This window comes from Platichthys flesus, chromosome 12 (genome assembly GCF_949316205.1).
Source record: "Platichthys flesus chromosome 12, fPlaFle2.1, whole genome shotgun sequence".
In the NCBI taxonomy this organism is placed as follows: domain Eukaryota; kingdom Metazoa; phylum Chordata; class Actinopteri; order Pleuronectiformes; family Pleuronectidae; genus Platichthys; species Platichthys flesus.
In genome coordinates this window covers 19,032,205-19,059,980 of record NC_084956.1, presented here as the reverse complement: position 1 = coordinate 19,059,980, position 27,776 = coordinate 19,032,205, and the positions used below count along the sequence as shown (strand labels likewise).

Below are 27,776 nucleotides of genomic sequence, written 5' to 3'. Positions count from 1 at the left end.
GTTTTATATATTTCCTTAGCTCAGCTTACCATCCGCAGCGAAGGGGTCTCTGTGGTAAAGTAATTCTGGTCTCTGAAGGTTTTCTGTCTGCTTTCATCTGAAGAGAGGCAGAGAGAGAGAGCAGCAAGATAAGGAAACATGAGGTCTATCTGCAACTGCAACCTGCTTTAATACTCTTCATCCGAGACTGGAGATCTGTGCCATACTAAGAGTTAGTCATTAACAAGAGGTCATTATGCTACTAAAATATTGTCTCAGTCAGTGTCAGTACTTGAACTGGCTACTGAAAATACATTTAGATTGTCCTTGATAACCAAGAAGCACAGATAAACCATTGTTACACATTGTTACCTGAGTGATCAATACCTCAGTGCAAAGAATTGTGGGACCGCAGATTTAAAGATAAAAAATAGGAAAGTGGTCACAGACCATCTGTGATGCCTGCCAGCAGTCGAGGAAGATTCTGCACTTTCTGCACGAGCACAATGTGTCCCCCTTGTTCCAATTGCTTAAAGAGTTTTGCTTTCAAGGGGAATAAAAAACTTATTTTCTGAATCTACTCCTCAGCTGGATCCATCTAAATCGCTTATTCATATTGTCCTCTGTTCTCTTATTCCAGATAAACTCCTCTTAGTGTCTCCACTCCTTCAGCAGCCATGGCAATCTCAGCATCAGGACGGACCATGTTCTCCATTCTCCTCATTAGCAGGTAAGAGCTTTTACGGGAGGAGAAATACAACCGCTGGGGTCTGTAGTCGCACAGCTCTCTTAACTGTTATGAAGCATAATCAAGCCATGTCAGGTTATAATTTGTAACAACACTACTTTGTATGCAGTGAGCCGAGGAGGGGATGGAAAGGTTCTCAGTGGTAGCATTTTCTTGTGAGCCATCAATACTCAGTAACAACTACCCATTCATCAGATACGAAGCGCTGAAATTCCATTGCCCCGTTCATGGCACTGCTGAGCAGAAGCAATGAGGCAGGATCCAGCGCCACATGCTTCACTCATAACGTACAATTGGTGTTAAAATCCCTGCGGAGGTCACACGGAGAGAGAATGATGGAATGTTTTGGTGCACGTTTGTCTGTTGCAGCAAAGAGAAGCCTCTCCTCTTCCTGCAGTTACCTTTCAAAGCGCTGAATGCACTTAACACATATTAGATATGGCAAACATTGAGTCCAGCTATAAGATATTCTCTGTAGAGTGCAACACGCCTTTGCACAATCAGCTGTGGGATTAATGTGCTGTAGCAGGTTGCCTGCTGCACTCGTGTATTGCCGAATGCTTCTGCTTTCAGTGTTGACGCCATATTCCAGAGTTTGGCCATTCAAGTATGAAATTAGTTCATTTCAGGAATCTGGGAGCTTTCAAAGACCCCTGCAGATTACCTTTGCATTCATCATTGTTGGGATTGAGTCGTCTAATGACATTGCACCGGTGAGCTCTGGGTATCAAATCACTGATTTATGTCAGACAAGCTTGGAGAAGAAACAATCAACAATCAATTTGTGCAGGAAAACTCAAATCAGAAATGTGGTTTTATTGTGGTAGAATGATTTTCAAAATGTCCGTTTAGCAGCCATCAGTTCCTGTTCTGTTTTTAGGGAGTACTGAATAACATTCTGCTGCCTATAAACAGGTTGTCCTCCCTATAGCTCAACAGGAAACAGACCACTACACTTTTTTAGTGAATGGCTTGATCTGTATTGCTAGCTTCTGAAAAGTAAATACACACGAAGAACTTAAAAGTAGATAGATAGATGGATACTTTATTAATCCCGAGGGAAATTCAGATCATCCAGTAGCTTGTACACTTAACACATCACTGACATATATACATAAATCACATAAATCACATATATCACATACGGAGAGCATATATACAGATACAGGTATGGAATGCAATGATGTGATTGTGTCAGTGTCCAGTATTTAAAGTGATTTTGTGCTGGAGTGGATAGTACAACAAAATATAAACTGTATCTATATTATAAGAACAGCAGAAATATATATATATATATATATACATATATAGGAATATCAATCAATCAATCAATCAAATTTCCAATTAAATTTTTACCTGTATAGCCCATATTCACAAGTTACAATTCTTCTCATGGGCTATAACAGGGTGTGACACCCTCTGTCCTTAACCCTCAACAAGAGTAAGGAAAAACGATGAAAAACCCCTTTAACAGGTAAAAATACGTAGAAACCTCAGAGAGAGCCACATGTGAGGGATCCCTCTCCCAGGACGGACAGAAGTGCAATAGGTGCCACGAATATTGTCATTTCATGCCGGGAAGATCTCTCCCCCCAACTCTCCCTCTGTGTGGCGTTATGAAGCCGAATGGCTCTGGGGACAAAGGACCTCCTCAGCCGTTCCGATGAGCATGACAATGACAGGAGTCTGCCACTGAAAACGCTCCTCTGACCAATGAGAGTTTTGTGAAGTGGGTGGTGCTCATTGTCCAAGATGGACCGCAACCTACTCAGGGTCCTGCTCTCAGCCACTGTTGTGAGGCAGTCCAGTTCAGAGCCAACGACAGCTCCCGCCTTCCTCAACAGCCTATCCAGTCGCCCTGCATCCCTCTTCTTTATGCTGCCTCCCCAGCAAACAACAGCATAGAAAAGGACGCTGGCGACAACAGACTGGTAGAACATGCGCAGGGGTTTGTTGCAGATGTTGAACGACCTCAGCCTCCTCAGGAAGTAGAGCCGGCTCTGACCCTTCTTGTAGATTCCGTCCACATTTGCTGACCAGTCCAGTTTATTGTCCATATGGACTCCTAAATATTTGAAGGTGTTGACCACCTCCACACTGACCCCCTCGATGGAGACAGGGAGCAGAGGAGGCTGAGACCTCCTAAAGTCCACCACCATCTCCTTGGTCTTAGTGGTGTTCAGCTGCAGGTTGTTGAGTGTACACCACTGCACAAAGTTATCCACCTGGCTTCTGTACTCCCCCTCCTGGCCATATCTGATACATCCCACAATAGCAGAGTCGTCAGAGAACTTCTGGATGTGGCATGACTCCGAGTTGTAGTTAAAGTCAGATGTGTACAGGGTGAGTACTGGTGAGAGCACAGTCCCCTGTGGAGCATCGGTGCTGCACAACAGTCTCAGAGATACAGTCTTTCAGCCTGACGAACTGTGGTCTCTCTGTAAGGTAGTCAGTGATCCAGGAAACTAGGTAGATGTTCACACCCATCTGCAGGAGCTTGTCACTCAGTCGAAGGGGCTGGATGGTGTTGAAAGCACTGGAGAAATCAAAGAACATGATTCTCACAGCACATCTCCCCTAGTCTAGATAGGAGTGTGCCCTGTGCATGAGGTAGATGAGGGCATCCTCCACGCCCACCTTCTCCTGGTAGGCAAACTGCAGCGGGTCGAGTGCATGGCGAACCTGGGGTCTGAGGATGTGAAGAAGCAGTCGTTCCATAGTCTTTGAGATGTGTGATGTCAATGCGACTGGCCGGAAGTCATTCAGCACACTGGGGTGTGGCTTCTTTGGAACAGGGATGAGGCAGGATGTTTTCCACAGTGCAGGGACCTTCCCCAGTTGGAGGCTCAGATTGAAAATATGCTGCAGCGGTTCACCCAGTTCCACAGCACATGTCTTGAGAAGTCTTGGACAGACCCCATCAGGGCCGGCTGCTTTCCTAGGGCGCAGTCTCCTCAGTTCTCCTGTGACCTGCTCCGCAGTGATGGGGAGGGGGGAGCTCTGGGTGATCGCCTGAGGGAGGGGTGCAGCTGTGTGGAATGGCAGTGAGTTGGAAGCTGGAGGGAGTGGGGCCCCACTGGCTGTAGTCCGAGCAGGGGGGAGAGGGGGATCTCGGGGACATGAGGGTGAGGGGGTTGAGGCATGCAGTGAGCAGTTAACAGCAGCTGATGGGGCTGACGGGGAGGGGGGGTGAGGACTGGGTGTAAAACAGTCATTTCCCCCTGTAGCCGGATTGTCAAACCTATTGTAGAATTGGTTTAACTGGTTGGCTCTCACCACATCCCCCTCAACCGTGCCGCTGCTCTTCTTGCAGCCAGTGATGGTTTTCATGCCATCCCACACCTCTCTCATGTTGTTCTCCTGCAGTTTCTGCTCCACCTTCCTTCTGTATGAATCCTTTGCCTCTTTTAGCATGGTCTTCAGCTCTCCCTGTACGCGCTTCCACTCTGCCTGGTCCTCACTTTTTCATGTTGAGGAGATGTTTAACATTGCTGGTGATCCAGGGCTTGTTGTTGGGGAAGCAGCGCACCGTTTTAGTGGGAGCAACAATGTCCATACAGAAGTTCAGGTAGTCAGTAGTGCAGTGTGTGACCCCATCAATGTCCTCTCCAAAAGAGTCTTGCAGCACGCTCCAGTCCGTTGTTCCAAAGCAGTCCCGGAGGGCGTCCTCTGCCTCAGGAGACCACTTCCTGAAGGAGCGCGTGGTGGTTGGCTGTCTTCGCACTGTTGGTGTGTATTCGGGTTGTAGGAAAACCAGATTGTGATCTGATTTGTAATACAGACGTCCAAACTAAGTTCAGTCTAATGATGTTTGGGAGGCTACCGATGACCATGTGTCAATATAACCACATGTTACTGTGGTTATATTAGAGCTGCGATCTGCACTGATGAATGTCTAATATTTGCATGAAAAAATATTTTTTATGTGCTGTAAACAATGATCTACCAGAAAACTACCATTTATCACTGCTCATTAATAGTTGGTGCATCAGTCTGAGGCCAGTGAGGTTTTTTTCCTAATTTGGGTCTGTTTGGGTCAGTCTGGATTGGGCCCAATTTTCCTCTGGTTACCTGTCCAAGTAGATGAGCATCCTCAGACCCAGTATGTGTGTCTATCTCCTTGGTCCAGACTGAAATAACTCAAAAGCTAGTTTTGCCCTGAAATTTGGTTGAGATGTTCTTTAGAGGATGAGTGGAATGACTTTGATCACTTGCTTTTCCTCACATCATCTATCTATATATGGAAGATTCCCTTGCTTTGCCTCAAATCAGATATTTGAATCAACACATTGTATCTATAATGTTACACTAAAGCTTCTGACAGTTGTGAGTGCACCATCAGGGTCTTTAAAAATGCACTGCATGTTGCCTGCTTGTTAGTGAGAGTATATGATTTCTGTGTGTCACAACTGTCTTCTGTAATTATTTTTCTCTACAACCACTCATCCAATCATATCTAAACTTCAAATGAGTACTGCTAAGCACCCAATGACCTGTCTACAGTTGTCTAGTGATTGACAAGAACATACACGGATGGAGTTTCCTTAATTTTACTGCAAAAAAACTTCTGACATCATCAATATCTCATATATTGAGATTGTTGAGACACCATACGTAACACACCATTTATTTAGAATTTCTCTTGCTGTGCACAATTGTGTAAAGAATGTAGCTTTGTGTGTTTTTTTTTTTTTAGTAAGTACAACCCATTATCCCATTTTTGTGTAACTATGTGTTGTAACAAACTGGCACATTTTGAAGGTACAAAAAGCTACTTGTATATAATGTGGGTAAGAAACATGGGCAGGTTACATTTTTCAATTCATGCAGACAAATCTTAAACTAAACTAATCCTTCAGCGATGAATATCCAGTGATTGGAAATGGTATCAAACTGCACAGTTTGCAATTGGCATATGAACTCCATGAAATGGTGTATGAAGAACTGGGCCGTTACCACGCTCTGATGCTCACCAGCAAACCATCTTTGTAAGAGGTACTCAGCCACAAAGCTTTGATGGCTTTACTGTGATCAGGAAAGACTGCTGGGCCTTAACCTGCTGAATACAAATGTCTAAAAAAAAACAAACTCCAACATTCATGGCAACCTTGTCGACCCAGCTTTATGAACACAACCTATGACCTCTGCAGTGCTGAAATTGCTAAGACCCTCACCTCTGAGCAAACAAGTACCGTGTTAGAGGTCACAAGTTGCTATAATGTGAGCTCATAAGGGTCGTGAAATTAGCATTTTCATCTCGCAAAAAGATCTCACAGGGACATTAATGTCTGTTTGAATTATAAAGATCGATGTTCCTCTTCATGTTGAGGATAGTGTTTCACCATTGCAGAACTCCATGATGACATGTTGGTAAAGGCTTGATTGTCAATCCAGGCTTAGATTTATGATGTTCCTGTGGTTGATTAAATTCTAGGATATTCCTGCACTAGTCAAAGAACAAAGCAAGAGAATGGAGGGGAGAGGCTGAGCATTGCAGCTGTGCTTGTTATTAAAGAAAATGCAGTTGCTTGAAAAAAAAAAACAGAATCTGCGTTATGTGACGCAATCAGCCATGGCTTTGGCTGGCAAATAAAGTGTACACCAATTGTTGACTCAACATGGCAACGGTGCAGCTCTCGCATCTGCTTCAAAGTCCCTTTAGTTTTAATAAGGTATTGATTCTTCAGTTCTAATTTTAACACATTGTTCTTTCAGAAAAAACAAGAGACGAGGCAATGATGATGGTAAAAAACAAAGCATCAGGAAATAAAGGAACAGGAAACCAGCAACATAAAGAATATCTTATTGCCTAAAATGCATTTCTGTGATATCTAACTTACTGTCTGCTTAACCCCTAATTACTGTGAACTTGCAATGTCTGTTAAGCATTACATTATTGAATACATCATGTATTGTCACTTTTACCCCAATAAATCCGTTGTCATATATCTCCAACAGACTTGTATTAAAACAAGAAAGGGGTCTTATATGAGCATTTTTATGGCCGCATAATTATATGCTTTTTTCCACTAACGTCTGTCTGCATATGGAACACATAACTGGTGAAATCGTTCAACTTATCGGCTTCAAACTTGGGTTATATATTTTAAATGCCAAAGGAAGTGCAGTGACTAGTTTTGTTTTATTTGAACAAGCGAAACTATCACTATTAATAAAATCTGATAAGCTCTGTATTCATACTGACCGTTCACATTGTCTTGGAGGGGAAACTTCTCCTAACTCTTTAAATAAGTTGAAGCCAGTTTGCATGCTAACTAGAGTTTAACATTAGGATCAGCAAAGGCACTGTCTAATCCATTCCTTATTTTTGTGTATTTGTTTGTGGAAAGTCTAAAAGCATCACACAACATTCAACTTTTAAATACCAAGTGTCCCTTGTACTAGCATATAACACAAACAGCCGAGGCATGACTATTTGGGGAAAGGGTTTAACTATTATAACTGGGCTATAGGCTATTGCCATTTATTTATTATCAACTGTTTAGAAACCCAATTTTTTTTAACACGGGCTGCAGCATCAACGCAGTCAGACTTGATTTCTCATTGAATCTCTCAATAGGTGCTTTGTGATATAAAGTAGAACATCATAATACTGTATATAGGCAACAGTGGTGTCATAGCACTGGTTACAGAAAGCATGAAAACTATTTTACAGAATCCTATTAAAGACAGATTAAAGGCTTATGTTTTTACTTACTTACAGGACTTACTTATGTTTACAAATCCATTTCATATCAGCTTTCTTTATTGATTGTCACAGGAGAGATTAGTGTACCTCTATGCCTAGATAATTAAGTGGTTTGATTGTTGTTTTATTGTTGTTGTTTTTGCTCTGTCAAATTGTTTGCAAGGTGTATGGTGATAGTTTGATCGTTTGTTTAAATGTGAGCTTCCTTGAGAGAATGATATTAGACTTCAACAAGTTTTTAGACACTTTGATTTGGAAGTATGATCCTCAATTTGACTACTTCTGACAACTTAATGCTTGAAGCCGCTGAAGCTGTCACTTGTCGAGTGTCACCAAAATATAACACCACTGACGTTTCACAGCTGATGCCTCAAGCCCATTTAAAGCTTGACAAAAAACTCATGAGGTCAGACGCTTGCTTTTATACAAAGTGGCTTATAATTGCAACCAGAGATGTTGCACTTACTGCGATGGTAACCATAGAAACGATGACAATGCGTGTCACTAAATCCATTAACTAAAAGTTTCCACATTTTTGGGTCTCAGGGTTGGGACATTTTGTGTACTATTACTGAGAGCTACAGCAACATCTTATTTAACACAATACATTTTCACGTCTTATGGGCATATTATACCGTTCTGCATTTAGCAACATTAAAGTGATGGTACATTTATTGTTACATCTCAAATTAACTAACAATAAAGGTCAAGGAAGAAGTATTTAAAATAGCAACAATAGCACTGACTTCAGCTAAGGCTAATTGGAAACATATATCATGTACACAGACAGTTTCTACGGACTGCTTGCATTCAACACAAGCAAAATACTCATTCTCTGGAACAACCAACTTGAAAATCGAAGCCCAATATGGTAACTGAAATGTACAGAGATGCATAGTGCACATATTTCACAGGGTTCCTAGATCTATTAGTTTGAAATTAATTATTATTTGTTTTGATGGACTAATGAATGGTTGTTCCCTCACGTTGTGTTGCTTGCACTGTGCACGGTAGAGGTATAGTCAACTTTTCATGCGGCAGTGGAGGCAACAGCCAATCAAATTATGGATAAACACATATTTTGATTGTACTCCCGAGCATGACACCAGGATTGTTGTCAATATGATGATCGTGGCAATACTAGGCATCTTGAATGTGGTCCAAGGGTTAATGCAGCACATGCATGCTTGACCAGCATGAAAAATTCCAATACTGAAATCGAAAGTGTTGTCCTTTTTTCATAATACTGCTAACAGACAAAAAGCAATGAAAGCACTCAGTAAGACATGAAAACCTCTGTCACTGCCGTGAAATTCACATTAATTGGTCTTATATCAATTAAAGTGTTCTTTAAAAGATCTATTTAAATAACACCCCATCAAAATTTGGATACCTTTACTAAAAGTTTAAAAAAAACAAAATTTTCTAGTATTATTTCATAGCCATTCAATTCGAAACAGAAGACAGCCCATAATAAACAATAGGGTTGCCATGTTTACAAGGGTTACAATGGTTGACACATACTTCAAAGGATTACAATGTATAATGTAACCTAACCTATTTTACTGTCTGCAGAGATACATTGTAATCCTTTGAATGTATCTATCTAATTTAATAGATACATTTTAATCCTTTTAACTTCTGTGTCAACCCTTTTTAGATTGTGGTGCACCGATGTATCGGCCGTACATCGGTAGTGGACGATATTCGCCTTGATTACTGCCATCGGCGCATCAGTAATAAACTTGACTTTCAGCGATGGCATTGGCCGATGTTCATTGGTATTGTAACGTACCCGTCTCACAGACGACACAGAACTTCTTCTCTTATTTGTGACCTTATTAAAGTCAACAAGAACATGTCACACTCCTCGTTCCTTCTCCGACACTCCTCACATCCACAACCGTCTTCGACACTCCCTTTCTCATTACCCCCAACAAACCAGTCAATGAGAACCTGTCATCCCACACAATCCCACCCCATTGGTCTAGAACTGTCACATGCCCCACCCGACCTGTTCACTGACTGTCAGGACATCTCAGTACTCCTTTAACATGGTGTCTTAACTGAACATAAGTCATAACAAAACATACGCATAAACCCAGTCCTCAAAACAGGTCAATCTGAGGAGGGCTGTTTTAGACAGGGTAAAAAAGTTGCTGTTTTAAATGATCCTTGTGGTATTTTGACCAAAATATGTTACAGACATTTCATTAAGACCCCACGGAACCATATCAACTGTAGTGAAATGGGCATAATATGTCTCTTTTAAATAAAGTTTAGTTAAACTAAAGATTGTTTCACAAATCTGATTAATTTGCTCTCATTGAAAGATAAGAGCGATAAAGGGCTGAAATAATTTAAAATAGTGCTTTTTAAATAATCATTTAATAATTTTCCTGGCACAAAAGGGTGAATGAATAACAACAAAAACAAAATAAATAAATATCGGTATCGGTTATCGACTGGATTGTTGTTTTAATTATCGGTATTGGTATCGGATAAGAATTTCCATATCGGTGCATCCCTACTTTTAGACTAAATTAACAAAAGTTAATTATGTCTTGTGTCTAGAATTGGTCATTACAATGTCTCTTATACATCTTAATCATCTCAAACACATGATAAACGTAGCTAATGAAAGAATTCATTTTTATTGCAGTGTTAAGTCCTATTTTTAAATGATAGAAATCTGCCCAGACTTTTGACAGTTGCACAACTGTGTGTGGATCAGAGAAGCATCCCCCATGCACAGCTATAAATCCAGTCCAGCACCACCAAACCAACCTACATCCCTACACTACCACCAAGACCAGAGGACTTGATGGGTCAAGAGAGAAGAAGATTGATATTGAAGATGTGCCGCCTTACAAAAGAAACTCTCTTCCCTGGTCAAATAGTATCAGAAGGTTCCAGGGAAACTATGATGGGAGAAGGAGCAGGGAAGAAGAGAGGAAAACGGGCAGAAATTGCTTTGCAGGCAGACCGGCCTGCAGCAGCAGACATGATTCTTGGTACACTCGCCATCATCAATCAGATCAGAAGACTAGGCCTGCTGATCACTTCCATTACCTCCACACCACAGGTCCTTCAGGCAGCTCCCTGACTGAGAGTCAGGCTCGGTCAGGACTGAAAAGACAAGGAGGTGATTATGAAGATGTGCCACCTTACGAGAGAAACCCTCTTCACTGGCCAGATAGTAACAGAATGTTCCAGGGAAACTGTGACTACAACAGCATAAGGGAATATGAGAGGAAAAGAGGCAGAGATGACTTTGCAGACAGATCCACCTGCAGCAGCAGCAGGGGCGGCTCCTGGTTCAGGCGACATAGGCGGTTGCCTAGGGCGCAAAATACAGACACAAGAGACTGATTTATCCTGACACATGCAATGTAAACCAATACATTAAGATCACACCATCATGCTATAACACCGGGGACGCAACCGGAGGTAGAAGCGCCACGAAAAACGGTCCGCCTCCTTTCCACGCCCATGTTAAATAAGTGGGCTGTTTATCGCTGGCCGCGACCAAATCCGGCTGGAAACACACTGAAAATCGATTTAAACGATATAAGTGATAAATTATACAAACGATTAAATATGCATCCCATACTTTTGATTTCTCCGCTGTTCTCCTGGAGTTTCATTTCCCAGATATTTGCCCCCACATGATGATTCCCCATCTTGAATTATGTACTTAATCCACACATTTGTCAGTTGTGTCTAAACAGACAGACACACACAAGCACATAATCTCGTGTGGGGGTGGCTACAAGCTTGCGTAGGTCAGTCACCTGTGAAGACCATCATCTCCCTGTGTGAACAGTCAGGCGGCTGCTCGCACGAGCATTTGTGCTTCCGCCTCAGGTGTGTCCCTGAATTACATGCTGTGGTGTTAGACTATGGTTAGAGTCAAAGATGTATCAAAAAAGGATTAAATTATCAGGTGCACAATTCAGAAAGCGCAGCAAAGTAGAGGAGGAGAAACAAGAACAAAATAGAGGTGAGATTCAACCCGATTGTGGACATTATTAATGTTTATTTTTGTCGACATGACATGATATACTATCAGTACAGCTGATTTCAGACTTTCAGACTATATTTTTTACTATATATTTTTATTATTTTTTATAGCTTACAATTTTGTCTGCCAGTGTGCATCTGTAAACAGTCAAAAAGTGATTGGGGATGCATGACAGTTTGTGTGTGTATGTTGGGGGGCGCCAATCTGAAATCTCGCCTAGGGCGCCAACATTGCCGGGGCCGGGCCAGAGCAGCAGACATGATTCTTGGCAAGCTTGCCATCGTCAGTCAGAACAGAGGACCAGGCCTACTGATCACCACCACAACAGCACAGGTCCTTCAGGCAGCTCCCAGACTGAGAGTGAGGCTCGGTTAGGACTGAAAAGACAAAGAGGTGATTATGAAGATGTGCGGCCTAGCAAGAGGAAATATATTCCCTGCTCAGATAACACCAGTAGGGGGTTCTAAAGCCATCATCAATCAGATCAGAGCACCAGGCCTGCTGATCACCACTTCCACAGCACAGGGCCTTCAGACAGCTCATGGGCTCAGAGTCAGGCTCAGCCAAGACATAATGATGTGCAGCCTACAATACAGCCTTTCCTTGTCGGATAGGGACACTTGCTATTTCCTCTTGCAATGTAAAAATGTAATCGGAAAATCCTTACCCTTATATGCAAATATTTTAGTTGAGCTTCCATATGTTTGTACAATTTAATTAGACAAGGACAAATACATTTTTTTGAGCTTTTTTTCTTGATATATATTTAAAGTGTGCAAAATAAATCCTACATCAAATGTTTAGAAAGACAAAGAATTATGTTGGACAGTCAGAAAGAAAGATGGCACTGCTTGTGAATAAATCATACTGGAGTTATTTCATTAGAGTTGAGTAATGGATTAATTGTCCTTTTCCCAAAGAAAGGAAAACCAAACTGCACATTTAACACACATTTATGCATTAGAATTCATCACTACATAATGGTCCAATGCAAATAATTATGTTACAACAATCCAGTGCAATTTCAACCATAACTTTTGTCCGAATGAGTGTCCCTCTCAAATACAACTTTAAGACACCATAGTCTGAGTGTCAAAACTGTCTCCAAAGCAGTAACCAAGGACACTAGACAAATTCAACATGGAGACTGAGATGGGCATTTCACAGGGGGCTGGCAGGAGAGACTCCGGAGAATGTCCGCAGCCACTGACTCGGACATTCGAATTCAGATAATGTCTGGAGAATATATGGAGTTCAGTATATGTCTTAAAGCAGTGTAAATTTGAATTGTAGGTCCCATCTGTTAGGTTTCTATGCCATTTCATTTTTTGCCATTATCACTTGCAATGCAAAGACTTGATAATTCTAGTTTAAGACTCTCTAACCATCGGACTGTTGATGCTTACAATCCTCTTTGTTTCTGTGAGAGCATCATCTCGTATCCGATAACTGGGGAACAACATAAAAACTCACCATCACTGATTTCATGTGTGAATTTATTTTCTTTACTGTTTTTACTGAAGAAACTTTCGTGAGGTACTAAGAACTAGAATTTACTTCCTCTTTGTGACAAGGATACAAATTCTATTAAAAAGTCATCTTTGACAAATGATTGATATACATTTTTTATGAGAAGTAGATTTCCCTCCCTGCTAGGTGATAGATGTTCTCATCTAGAAGCGCAGTGTTTTTTGGCACATGCTTTGAAGTCTTATGTCTCTCCCATAATGATAACGACAAAGCAGAAGAGAAGTAAAGGGATGGATCTTGTAAAATTAGATAAAGCGTTAATGTGGTGTATTAAAGTATGGATGGACAGGTGAATTTAGAATTGTGAGTTGGACAGTTGAGAGCAGTTTTACCGATGAGGGTTTCTCACAGAAGTGAGGCTTTGTAGTTCAAAATGAGTCCTTCAGAGTCACTGTAACTTGTCATCCTCTTGCAAAAGCTGGATTTGACAGCAGTTGTTGATGGCAGAATATGAGAGAGCAGTTCTGCTCGCCATGAGAGCAGCGTTGCAGACCAGGGCAGCTGACAGCAAGCAGAGTGAGGGAACTTGTCTTCGGTCTTAAGATTTAGTATTTATTTACTCGGCCTCTCTCCCTTTCGTTCACCCTCTCGCTACACACACTGAACTGTCCTTTAAAGCAGCTGCACCACTTGGAACACAACACACTCACAACTCCTAAACTTACTGCAGCTCTTGGACAGAGAGGATAAATCAGTCTCTTGTTTGTTTAACGCCTTCTAGCTGAGGAAGAAAAGACGGTTTCACTAAATTTCGAATGTGCAAGTACCGTCTGCTATCTGCATATGTGTTTATTACTGTAGACAAGACTCCTGATCTCACAACAGGAGAAGCTGACTCGATGGCAGCTTGATAAGCACACTTGTCTGTAGCTAGTCAGACATGCCTCAGGTTCAATCCTCAGTATGCTCACAGTGAAGTCCAAAGAATGCTACTTTCTCGTCTACTTGAAAAGCCCAAGACTTTGGCGACAGGACAAAATGACAAAAATGATGAGTAATGTCATCTTGTAGTTGTAGTTGAGCTGTCTTCCAGAGACAATAGCCTGGCGCACCAGATGTGGGCGGTAAATAACAGGATGAATACAAACAGACAACATCTTCACAACTCAGGGACAGAACGCTGTTTTGAGTGTTAGATCATCTGGAACAAGAGAATAGTACAGGTGTAAAACGATGCAGAAAGAAAGGGATATGGTTGAAATTCAGTAAGACGTAAAAAAAACTGTGCTTATCAGTTCGAGGCCAATATTGGAGATGTTGAGATTGGAATGACTGTTTCTCTTATACATAATGTTTATGCCTGTATTGTAGCTTTGTTACTTACTTTAGGAACCTACCTCCTGAGTCCTCAAGAAGTTCAGCAGTTCGATCCCTGTCACACCCAATCCCCACTCTGAAATGTCTTTGGGCAAGACACTTAACCCCAAATTGTCTCTGACCATACCGGCAGTGAGTGAATGTGTGTGTGAATAGGAGAGTGTGAGAAAATTGTTCTTTAGTGCTTGAGTGGTCATCAGGACAAGCAGAGCACTACATAAGTACAGACCACCTACCATATCTTTTCAAGATAATAAATGCAGTTTACAGTAATTCAATAAAAAAACAAAATTACAAGATGACGTTGACTGAGGAAAGTGTACAAATCACGGAAAGTTCAAAAGTCACATGTCCTTTTGATGGCTAGAAAACCTTTATGCGTTACATTTAAAGTGGAAAGGTCAGCACTCAATTGCTCTGACAGTTTGAAATGAGTGGCTCAGTATGATAACTTTCAAAGATGTAAGCCTCTACTGTATGAAGTGTCTTTTCACGGGTTTCTCCAAAGCTCCAACGTCCTTTTCCCATTACAAGACTACATAGCTGAAGCCATGGATAAGAATATCTACTATTGTAACGCTTTGTAGTGTCATTTTAATTAATATTAGGCAGAGATCTTATTTTCGGCCTTCCTTTGAGCTGCTAAAATCTCAGAGCTTATGTGAGAGAAGATTTAATAAAGGAGCACATGCTTGCCTTAAGAGGGATGTTACTGTAGCTGATAGCTTATCCCATCGGACAGGGGCTCTGTACACTGAAGATCTTACAAGTTTACTTTGTCTCTCCCTCACCAGTGAACCCTCTCTCTCAAGGTTAAGAAGCCACTTGCAAATTGATGTTTAATCATCTCATTGACTCACACAGCACAGCCTTTCAGGCCTAATGTCCTGATCATACCAGGATAACGCTCAAGACGATCACTGTAATTGAATCATTATCTGAGGGCACGGAAAGTTCAAGCTGAGAGATTTTAAAAACTATAAGTTGGAAACTTCCATTGCAGTTACTTGTCGCTCGACACTAAAGACTACAAGGTACTTATTTTAATAGATACGTTTCAATCCTTAGAAGATTCATCGTAATCCTTTGAACTTATATATCCATGTTGACTATCAAAGGGTTAACCCTTTTTTCTTGTTTGAAAGGGATGAACCGAATAGTGTTTGGCTAATGGGGGAAACTGAAACAGACTTTGTAAATATACGGATTGGACTTTGGATGTTGAGACTCTGGGAGACACACACATACACACACACACACACACACAAACACACACACACACAAAGGTCACCTGTTTCCTATTTTCTTGTTGTTTTTGTTTGGGCACTTTGATATGAAATAAATGAACGTTACCGCTCTTCGCTTTACTGTTTTTTTTTTGTCAGAAGAAACTGAAGTAAAAATATGAACTGAACCCTGGTTAAAAAAACGAGGTCCAAAACGAACAGTGGATTTAGAGAATCGTTACAGCCATATTTATCAGTGAGGAACAGACATTTACTTGCTTTGAGGAAAGTATATGATGCCGATAGGGTCCTTAACATGCAAGATATGCAAAAAGCAAACACACTTTATGTTGTGGTAGAAGGTACAGTGTAACCCTCAATTTGACCCTGCAGGAGCAGATTTACAAACAATATGAAATAAGTTTGCAATTTATGCAACTCACCAACAAAATGCCTTCTGTTAATTCTGGAGTGGTTGATGAAAGTCGCTATAACCTTTAATGGACAGATAATATATGAACACAAACCTTTGATAAGTTTACATATCAGTGGTCAGGTAAACATATTTATTCACATATTTATTCAGGTAAAATGGGCAGAAAATGTGTACCCTTATTAAATATTGGTTAAAAACTGATTAATTGCATATAATGTACTGTGTATTCACCATAAAAGCATTAAGGATTTACAGTTCATTCTGCTTTCGTTGAGCGGTTATAGGAGTGTATTTACTAAATTATTGCACTCATTTCTCAAAACACAAGTACAAGTAAAATGTGGCTCACATAAAATATATCTTCCTTCCTCCATCCATTTTTTGTATATTGCTTCTCCCCACCCTTTTTTCCTGAGTCAATCCCACATCTTGTACTTATTTATTCTTTTGACTATGCTAAATTTGAACTGCCTGCTATCCCATCTGAATAGAGGATTTGAAAATCTCTTTGAAAATTAAAAATAATAAAGTAAATAACCATGACCAAATCTGGTCTATCAAACGTACTTTACCGAACTTTTAAGCAGTTTTACTCTGTAACCTTCTGGCTCGCATCAGGGTAGCCATCTTGACGAGCCTGACCGTTGTTACGACGATGACGTCAGACGCATCGTCCATCAGTTCAATCAGAAGTTAGGATTTAGATATTCACTCAGAAACTTTGATCCACAAGAAATTAAAACAACATCATTCGTTAACAGAAAAGTTCATTGTTGGGTTAATTTGAGAGCTAGTTTTGCTGTTCCCATAATACTGAAGAGTTCGTAGTACTGCTCAGGTTTACGGTCAGTCTTTAGATGAGTGGCTCAGTGTCCAATGATAAAATTCAAAGATGTAAGCCTCTACCGTATGTACAGTGTCTGTTCATGGGCTTCTCCAAAGCTCCAAGGTCCATTTCACATTACAAGACTACAAAGCTGAAGCCATGGATAAGACTCTTATTACCACGATAATGCTTTGTAGCATCATTTTAATTAATACTAAGCAGAGATCTTATTTTCGGCCGTCCTTTGAGCTGCTAAAATCTCAGAGGTTTTGTGAGAGAAGATTTAATAAAGGAGCACATGCTTGCCTTAAGAGGGATGTTACTGTAGCTGATAGCTTATCCCATCGGACAGGGGCTCTGTACACTGACGATTTTACACATTTTCTTTGTCTCTCCCTCACCAGTGAACCCGCTCTCTCAAGGTTAAGACACCACTTGCAAACGGATTGTTATTCATCTCATTGACTCACACAGCACAGCCTTTCAGGCCTAATGTCCTGATCATACCAGGATAACGCTCAAGATGATCACTGTAATTGAATCATTATCTGAGGGTGCAGAAAGTTCAAGCTGAGAGACTTTCAAAACTACAAGTTGTAAACATCGATTATAATTAGGTTTCTCTCAACACTAAAGATGATGTTTGAATGAAGCATTAATCAATAAGTCAAACTTAAATCAAGAAATATTACATATTAACCATTGATACAGTGTCATACACATTCTGTTTTTAACAGCTGAAGAAAGACCCCCCCCCCCCCCCCCCCGACTCCAAAGAAGGAGAATGCAGTAGTTTGTGTCTGAAGAAGTCCAGTCCTCACAGTGAAATGACAGGACTCACAATCTCTCCAACTCTGAAAAACAGACAAAACAAAACACTCAAGAAATCTCGATCCGGTTGATGAGATCTGATTTTAGATGCAAATGCTGTAGCGTCTCCACAATGAAAATAAATATCAAGAGACGGCAAAGTTCGCACATCTATAACAAGTTTATTCACTATTTATAATTTTATGCTTTTGATATATTGTCAAAATTTCCCAGTTATCCCGCTTGACTTCTGCTACAGTACCAGTATGGAGCTTTGTGACCTTATACCTGATGACATTACACATTTCACAGTCCTGCCCAAGAAATGAATCAGCACAATGGGGTGGTTGTTGTAAAACAGACTTATAAGTAAATTCCCTGCCACAGAAGGATTTCCAATCGAGGACCAATCACAATAATTTTTTAAAAATGGGCCGTGTTCTACATGATCGCTGACAAGTGGAGGCTGCTGAAACCTTTTTGCTTACATGCTGCTGTTGAATCCACAATTGCGACTGAATAAAGCTTGGGTTAATAATCCTGGAAAAGCAAGAAAGCGTAGCCTACAGTTTGGAGTGACTCAAGAACCGTTAATAATGCCTCCTAGAAAATGATGGTATAAAGTTTAATGAGACTATTATTTTACCTGCCCCGCAGACATCCCATGTCTCCATACATTCCTTAATATTGCAGCTCCTAAAAATCTCAGTGGGGCCTGGAATAACCGGGGGATCTGATATAATGTGCTGTCGTATAGATGTGACAATATCTGCAGCCTGTTCTTAAATCTCAATTTCTCCGTCTGTAGCGAGATTCAGCTTTTAAAGCCTGCAATTTAAAAGCTGGTGGAGGAGGTTTTGGTAGCCTGGACAACTGTGAGGATTATTAAAGCTCTGTGTGTGGTTGATATTTAGATTCCGGCTCAACAATAGTCATTTCAACTTCAATGACTTTGGAAATGTACCCTCATTATTCCAATGTTCTGTTTTTTACAAGTTCTGAGAACTTTAGTATTCCAGGTCACACACTGTTGTCAGCACAGGGACATTGTTGTTTACAGACGAATGACTCTGAAGTCTGTATGAATGGACATATTTGATAGAGGAATAAATGAACATGCTTGTTACTCTGTTTCATCTGGCGTCAAAAAGAAAATACAGTTAATTATCCTGCAGATGACATTTTTGTGGATGGTTAATTTTTCTTCATTATGTTTTTCTCTCTTCTCAGGAATAGCATTATCCTGTAACGAAATGGCAAAAATGCTTAAATATTTATTTATTAGCCATAAAGGCATGAAATGCATCTTTGATGATTTCCCATGATGGTAATCTAGCATGTAATGGAGTCTTGGTAAGATCCATAGTTTTCATTTAGATTCATGACGTCATGAAGTTTCAGATTCTGCTCACAGTTTATTCAGAGTTGAAAGAATGACATTTGGTTTTCATGGCTCTGAGATGATGAAAATCTTCAAGGACAAACAGATTGCAATCGATTTTAATCAGTTCTAACATTTCATATTGATTCAGTTGGCTTTTAAATTTCAAATCAATGCATCAAGATGAATCTGTGTTTCTTTTCACCATCCATTAATTTAATATTATGCAGCCACTCCGTGCTCTGCATGTTTTAAACAAAGCAAAACTGATTTAGTTTATTTTGCACATTCTGTTGCTTCCATGATAATTTTTTATTGACTCCCATTGAATAATACTAAAAGCTACTTGCACCAAACCATACAACATGTTAAAGAATTATTGTTCAAATTTGTGTCGTGGTGCAGACTAGCTGAAGGCTAAGGAGCCGAGGAGGAAGAGCACAGGGCTCGGGAAGGGATATAGGGAAGATGGTCCGACAGGCACCGGTGAAGTTTGTTATGAAGGACTTTATAAATGAGCTGTAGAATTTTGTATTTATTCTCAGTTGGACTGGAAGCAGGTCAAGCTGGGTGAGGAGTGATGTGATGGTCAATGGAATTGGTGCAAGTGATGATCCTGGCAGCAAAGTTTATTTTGAGCAAGGATTAGATTGGTGAACAATGTATACAGGATTGTACATATTGCTGCAGATAAATATTGAAGTTGCACATACCTACCGGCACCCAAGTTTGGTAACTACTGTTTTGCACATTGTGATATAAAACAGGATACGTGAAAATGTTGATCGTCTGGAGGCGCATTAGGAACAGGACCAACTGTCTCTAATTAAAACAGATCAAACTCAGCCCTCTTTTGTCAGCATAATTAAACATACATATCTACAGTAGTCTGAGGCTCCTGAAAGTCTCAGTCACTTAAACCCTGGTCCAAGGAGGCATTTCCATCAGTGTTGTACTGTCAATGCAAATTACATTATCTTGCAGCAGTGGACATAATTTTCTTCAGCACTGAGGAAAAGAGTCAGTGATTCCTCTCCTGCAAACCCACCAGTGCTGAGCCCGCTCAGGAGGCTGTACAAACATTTAGCCGATTACTCATGGCTGACTCTCAGACCAATATCTCGCTATAACTGCATGAAAGAAAGGTGAGCGAGAGTTTAGATCTATAAACATCTGACTGAAAGCCAGCCATCAGCGCTCCCGACTGCCTCTGGATTTGTCTCACAGCAGGTTCACAAAAGCTTTGTTTAATCACTCTGAAAACTCCCCCGAAGAATAACAAGGTTGTGTTGAATCCCACTTGTCAAATCCTGCAATGTTTACTGTTCAGACAGGCAGAAGCGTCTCTTCTCTTCTTCTCTCCTTTGTAAAGATGCAATTTGTCAGTGCAGTGATTTACCGCTATATTAACACACACAAAAACTACACTTTCACACTTGTGGAGAGCAGTGGAAGCTGTGCATTGGCAGCATAATTAACACAGGCGCGTGCTGAAAGGCTTACATGAAAACCCAGTTAATTCACTGCATTGTTCAGGATACGACTTCGTCTGTGATAGTGCTGTGCTGTGATTGATTGAACACTGTGCGAATATTAGAGGGCATGACAAGTTGATAGTGCAAAGTGAGCAATACTTCGGTTTAATTGGCTTGGGGTGATGGATAGAGCGCTTCATTGAGAAATATCACTTTGCCCCTTCCATAATCTGCAGAGGTTTCCAGGCCTGCAAGTTTTATTAATAAGAAACGAGGTCAGAATAATTTAATGGGATGAGCCCAGCGCTAGTTATCTCTATCAGATATTATTCGAAAATGCAATTTTAATAGAACGTAAGTAGCCCTTTCAGGATTGTTAAGGATACAGTATGGTATTAAAATGGATGATTATGCAAAATGAAATCATAGAAATTATACATCTCTGATTTATTACGACTTACTTGCCAAAATGATATTACTTTACACTTTTTTGTTCTCAGGGTTTGAGGCTACTGAAATCGTAAAACCATAGAAACGTGAAGACATAATACTTGCAAATTTACCAGAAGAAGAGTCAAATAAATTTCATGTCAAGATTCCAACTTCAGTGGGCTTATGAAGACACTAAATGTTCTGCATTTGGCAGGAGGGAGTGCTTATTTTCTCCTCTGTGGAGGGGCTTAGGGAGCTGCCTGGGATAGCATGAAAGGGAGAAACAGCTGCACTATCCATAAAAGCCTGCAACAGGAACTCAGGAGAACATTTTTTTTTTTTTTTCTCAGCGCATGGTTGCCTTCCTCTGCATCTGGAAGCCAGTAGTGGCTCTGAGGAAGCCTCGGAAGTCCCTGATGAGGCAGCGATTAATCTTAGTGTATGAGAGCAGCAGTGACTTTCGCCAAATCCCATTTCACAGTGGCAAAAAAAGGAATATTCTCTGCAACAAGGAAAAAATAAGACGTTTAATACTTGACAGGCGAAGCATCTTACGTTTTTCGCACACCTTGAGGAATGAGCGACAATGCAGAATGTTTGCACCCGCTCTCCCCGGCAGCCTGCCACGAGACAATAAATGGCTCCTCTAAGTGTTTGAGCCTACTGTCCCTAGTAGGCTCCTCCTTCATGCAGTGAGTTACTGTAATTGCAGCCCTGTATGGAGAGATAAATGATTTCCGTGGTTTTTCCACGTGATCTTGGGCTGTGAATTAAAATGCAAATGTCATTAGTCTTCATTTAAATATGAAATAGCCTCTTGATTCTCTTACCTTGAAGGTCACCTGATGATCTGCCGTATTCCCTATAACTAATCTTCTTACTGCCATGACCTCATTTAAATAGGGTTTGGATAGTAATCCCTCACTTTTACTATTAAACATATCAAGCTTGATTAAATGCATTATAAAAGTGAATTGATTAATGGTATAAGGAAGGAAACTGATTTGATCAGAAACCCACTATGCTCAGCTGATTTGTGCATGCTCCTGAATCCGAAATATACAGTCGAATCGCTCCCGGTGCGTACACAGAACACATGTTGTACTCCTCTGGGAGGCCGGAGTGTCATCGCAATGACTGCAGGGATTTCTGCAGCAGAAACGAGGCCCGGCGAGGGAGTTTGGAGAGCAAGGGTTGACTTGAATCAATGAAAGAAGAGAGAGAAGCGTGTTGGAGTGGAGCGTAGTGCTGAGTGGGAGGAAGACTGGGAGAAGGACTGGAAGAGGGGGATCCAGAGAGAGTGTTACTCAGCTCTCTGCAGGGGTTATGTTCAACTGAATTAATCTGTTGTGAAATGTGCGAGTGCTGCCCGGACTGATGACTTGTGTGCATTGGAGATTGGTAAGAAGAGTACAAGGGGTTGGAGGGTGTGTGTGTGTGTGGGGGGTGCGATGCACTGAAACAGGATCTGAAAAGGCAAATTCCCCCACAGGGTTTGAGTCCTTCATTCCCCATCACCTCCATATTAGTCTGTCTGAACCTGTTCCTTCACCCACGTATCCAACATCAAAACACAATACATATTAGCATAGCCTATAGGCCACACATGTATATAGACATAGAGGCCTCCCAGCTGTGGGGAAGGTTGTGCATTGCTGTGTAGCACTACAGCTGGCCAGATGTTCTATATGTGCTGTGTTATTCTCAGCTATACAGTAATGAGCAGCTACCAGGGAAAATCAGTAATTACTAAATGATTCCAAATAGCTGAGTAACAACACATCAGATCATGAGTTCCATGCTATCTTAAAGCTGTATTTTGCACGGCTCAAATAATTTTTAATTCTAAGGTTGTTAAATTCAACTTAATGTATTGTTGGGGAGTCTTATGTAATACTGGATTTACTTGATATAAAATGGTATAGCTACATAGTGATGCAGATTTAAAAGAAATAGGTTATTTCCATTTAGCCATTCACACACACATTAAAACTGTGCATCTATGGGCAGCACTTAATATATGAGGGGCAATTTGAGTTTAAGTGTTGCCTATGCGGATGTGGAAGACTGGGCTCGAACTGCAGAGCCTAGACAGAACCGCCCCCCCTTTTTTAACCATATTAACATCTACACATATAATTTAACGCATTTTTGATTTATGTTTGAAAATGCATTGAAAGGGCAAATATCTGTCTCATATTTGTTCATTAACTTTGTAGCTATGTGAGTAAGCCTACCTTACCATAAAGACTCAAAGTACGGGAAGCAGAAATCTTGACTCTGTATGATGCATGGTAATTAATCTATGTCTCGTATCGAGGGTCACATTGTGACATTCAGGCTTATTAGCTTCAGTATGGTGCAATATGAATGAACTGTTGAATGAATGCACTGTTGAGGCTGTGCGAAAGAGATGGGAACAGAGATGTGAGGAGAGGACCAAACGAAAACAAATCTAAGTATGCAACTGAGAAGGGAGATAACAAGAGCGGAATAAACAAATCAAAGAGCTCATTACAGAGAACAGCAGAAGATTGTTATCATGGAAAATTGGGACCGACGGATCATTGCTTCCTGCTGGCACTGCCTTATCCGCCACATTCACAGAGCTCAGAGGCGATTGTTTGTGACCGGCCAATTAGCACATTAGAAGGTGTTGTATAGATGCCCAGTATCGAGTGTCTGTGCTGATGATGTTGTTGCAACAAGTGCCATGACGGATCAGGCGAATTCTAAGCCATGCAACGGCTGTCTACATCCAACTGTTGCGCGTCAGGTTAGCCAGGCGCTGCTAGTTAGCTTTATTCCTTAGGCTGCTGCCAGCTCCAAGTTAGCTTAACTGTCCCTGTTGGTGTCGCTATCACCATTGTCATCTGTGAAGCTGCAAATTCACAAGCTTGTGTTTCGCAATGAGCACCAAGCTTTTGACAAAGAAATTTGAGATTTATAAAGAACATTTATCAAGAAATCCAAAAGTTCCCTCTCATTCCTGCTAGCTCATTCACACCAATTGCTAACTTGCGAATCATTGAGGTATAAACTTTTAAATCAGCAAATCAGAAACACCAGGTACCAGAAACTTTGTGTTGAAAACTATTCTTCCATCCACTATTTTTAAACAAGGCTTGTCAGAGTCAGTAGCTTATCTCAGCATGCAATGGGTCAGAGGCAGGGTGCTTGTCCATCCATCATTTGGCTCTTAGTAAGAGAAACACTTTCACACCCACAGGAAGGTCACGTATAACCTGAATGTCTTAAGTTGGAGTGCGGAGGCTCAGCTGGAGGGTTTACAAGATGTGAGTTGACAGCACTATAGTGACATTTTATACCAAACCACGTGGTAATTGTTTCTGATCTTTCTATCTAAGACTCAGATATTCTGTTGGACGATGCCAGATTTGTATTATTTTCATCACCAGCAAATAAACAACTTTAGCTCCTCAGTAAATATACATATTTTTTTTTAATACAATTGTGCTGAAGCCAAACAGTAGCTTATGACTAAGTATGGCCGAGCTTCATCTCAGTCGTGGGCATTCAATGTGTCATGTTGTTATTGTTGATAGGCAGCATGGTGGGCAGTTGTGTCAGGTCTGTCAGCGAGCATTCCTGGAATATGTGCACTCCGTAGACCGTGCTCTCATCTGGAGAGAGAGATTCTAAAGTACATAAACATGAGTGAAGTGAGTTTGTGTGTGCGTGCATTCAAGTGCGCATGCGTCTCTGTGTGTGTTTAGTTTGAGCCATTGTTTTTGGTTATCACTGCAACAAACATATCAGCTTGTCTTCATTATAATGCTGTCATGCACATACAAAAACAAATATATCTATTTACATAAGTACATTAGCCTGTGTGATTTCTTTGGATTTTTTTATTTTTTCGGTTGTCAGGGCTCAGTGCATAGCAACTGTTCTGCAGGCTGGAGAACCAAGGTCTCATGCTTGTCTGCGGGGGAAGGTTTAGACAGCCAAAAGTTAGAGAGTCTGGGGATTTGGGGAGATGGATGGGCTGAGAGGAGCTGGAGGCTCTTAGCACATTTTCTGGTCATTGTCAGACTGTAAAACATCTGTGAACATCAAAGACAAATAGGTCTGTCGTTTTCAGTAAGTGCCTTGTTGTAGGAAATCAATTCCATGATGTATGACACCTGCAGTTTGGTTATAGGTTTGCCTTGAGTTATAGGGTTTGTCATGATTTAAACAATAAACAGTACATTTTGATATTTTCATTTCTTCATCACATTCCCCTCTCTAATATATATAAATTGTATATTTCTTTTATATATTGTTGCTTTTTGACTAAGGAGCATTAGGGCAAATTAAAAGGGAAAGAAATCTGAGATTTTGAGAGTAAAGTCATAATATTACAATAATGAAGTTGTAGTTTAAGGCTTTGTGGTGGGGAAGGTGGGGAATATCAGAAGATCATCCTGTCTCGTTAAAGTTATACTTTAGGATTCACAAATAATGAAATAACAATTTGTGAAATCAGTGCCACATTGTCATAAGTAACAGAACTTTGACAAGATTGTGCTAGAAACTTTTGTAGAGGACGAAATGTAAAGTAATGGTTGTTTGCAGGATCATTTTTGAATGTGATCATCGGAATTTTTGAACCATGAGTAGAATTGCGATGAGCATGGGATTTCCTTTCTGCTTATTTCCTCAAAATATAACAAGACTATTCTCAAAAATGTTGCCCCATGGACTAACAACGAACGTATACTTTGATGCCTTGTAGAAACAAACACCCATATACACACATTTAAGAGTCTCGCAGGGTGACCTAGATTGATAATGCAGCATGCCACAGGCAGAGTAATGTCACTCCCATCACTAACATAGCTTTCCCATCCAAGGCCACTGCCTCCCATGTGTGGGAGACTTTATGTAGCATAGCAACAGAGTTACTCAGTGGATAAGCTGATTTGACACAGTCAGGTGAAACAAGTTTCATTGGGAAGATTATTTTTCTCTGCTTGTGTCTGGTCTAGAGGTTCAGCTCTCATGTGGTGGAGTAATCAGTAGAACCTCCTTTTCTCTCTTTAGGAGGAGATGGGAAGAAAGATGATTATTACAAGGTAACATGGGGACAGTCATTGGGAAGCGATTTAATGTAGAAAAACGCAGACTCTGGCTGCAAATATGCAAGATGGCAGCTTTGTATCTTGGATATTTTAGCTTCATTTGTGGAAAGTGTGAGAAAGTGGATCCGTGTCACACGTCTTCATATTCAGTTTATGAGGATGACTCCCAGAGCTGCTCTCATAACTCTTGGCTTTTTTAGGCTCTAGTTTCATGACATAAGGTGCATATGGTTGTGTCTCCCTACAGCAAACAAAGCTATAATGGATTACATGTAGATTTGATCATCAATGAATTATCATGTTCATCATCATGTTTCTATATTTACCATATAAGAACAGAGTCGTCATACAGTGGCCCTGAGAGCTCAACAATACTGCAAGATAAAAAAGCAAGTAGCATATGCTAATAAGCTAAACACAAGCAAATTCAGAAAGCATCATCAAATGGACAACAAATTAGCTTGTGATAGACTGAAAATACACACAGCACAACCACATATTGTGCTAAAAATACACAAAATCGAATTCATACAACACGACTAAATAACCCACTGCATAACCAAATAACCCAATGCAAACACAACCAAATAATATTCTCCAATTCCCATAACAAAACCAAATAAGACACTGCAAATACAACATAAACTAACAAACAAGCATACTGTAAATCGCTCAGACCAAGGAAGTCTTTCCAGGGTACAGAGAAAAAGTGTCTGCAAATGTGTGCAGCACATTGGTTGTTAATTTGACTAAGACGTTTTGGGGAATTTGCTTGTTTTTGCATGCTGCTAATAAGTTGGAGTGCATTGAGCTCTGTGGGCCACGGTATCATCACCAAGAAGAAACCGTGTCCAACAGGTTCAGACACAACAAAACTCCTGTGGATCACTCCAGAGCATAAGGAGAAACTGCTCTATGACACACAACAGAAAGAGGATGTTGTTTTTCCTGCTCGAGTGCAGCATGTATCATTTTGACAGAGCTACAGGGTTTATGGAAGACACTGGCATGAATACTGGCAAGAACTCAAAATTAAATTGCAATAACATACTGATGTTTGGAACCGGCTTTGCCCCGACAATAAACGATATAGATATTTGATGAGGGTGTGGGATAATAAAAGCAGCCGATCTCGTTTTGTTATTCTCCTCTCTTTGTGATACGTTTGACTAGAGCAGCGTACAAGTGACAGAGGGGAGTCTGAAATCCTGCCAGTGTATGGAGATGAATGTTTTCTGCTTCTGCACATGGCTTGATCTGTCTTGCTTCAGCCCCTCTTACATCATAGCACGTGCCTCGGGGGCTTTCTCTCTGCAGAGCAGGCGTTCTGTATTTAGTGCCTGATTTATACACAAACACACTTACCACTGGGGAAGGCAAAATGAGTATTCCTTTCCCCCTGCTGCAATTGCCAGCAATATAATCATCTTCCCACACTTCAGCTTGCCTTTAAGGATAGCATTCAGAAAGTATGAGGGGAAAAGTGTCATGAAAGCAGGCGGTAGTTTCAAAGGTGCACGTTAATGGCGAAACAGAGTTGGATGGTATAAAATTCTCAGCATCCAATTCAAGGTAATCAGATAATTAAGAGAAAATGCAAATTATTCATTTTTCTTTTCTCTTCCCACTCTTCGGTACCAAGTTGCCGTTTTGATCCTCTCCCTTTTCTTTGGCTCAGTGAGGTTTTACAGATATGCTGTAAAGATGAATTCCTGCTGAGTCTGTGAATTTGAAGGTGGTTTCGAGGAGGAATTCACCAGGTAAATGCACAGCCGGAGAAAAACAATTCTCATCCA

At 40.7% G+C, this 27,776-nt stretch overlaps 1 protein-coding gene across 1 annotated transcript in view; it reads left to right on the top strand.

The window, feature by feature from the left end:
• The window catches only part of LOC133966715 (gamma-aminobutyric acid receptor subunit pi), a 60,025-nt gene that overhangs the window by 13,942 nt on the left and 18,307 nt on the right, over nucleotides 1–27,776 (top strand). Inside the window, exon 2 of the mRNA XM_062401754.1 lies at nucleotides 620–709. Within this exon, the coding sequence (XP_062257738.1) occupies nucleotides 657–709 (53 nt within the window). The 5' untranslated portion in view covers nucleotides 620–656. The remainder of the gene's footprint in view (nucleotides 1–619; nucleotides 710–27,776) is intronic.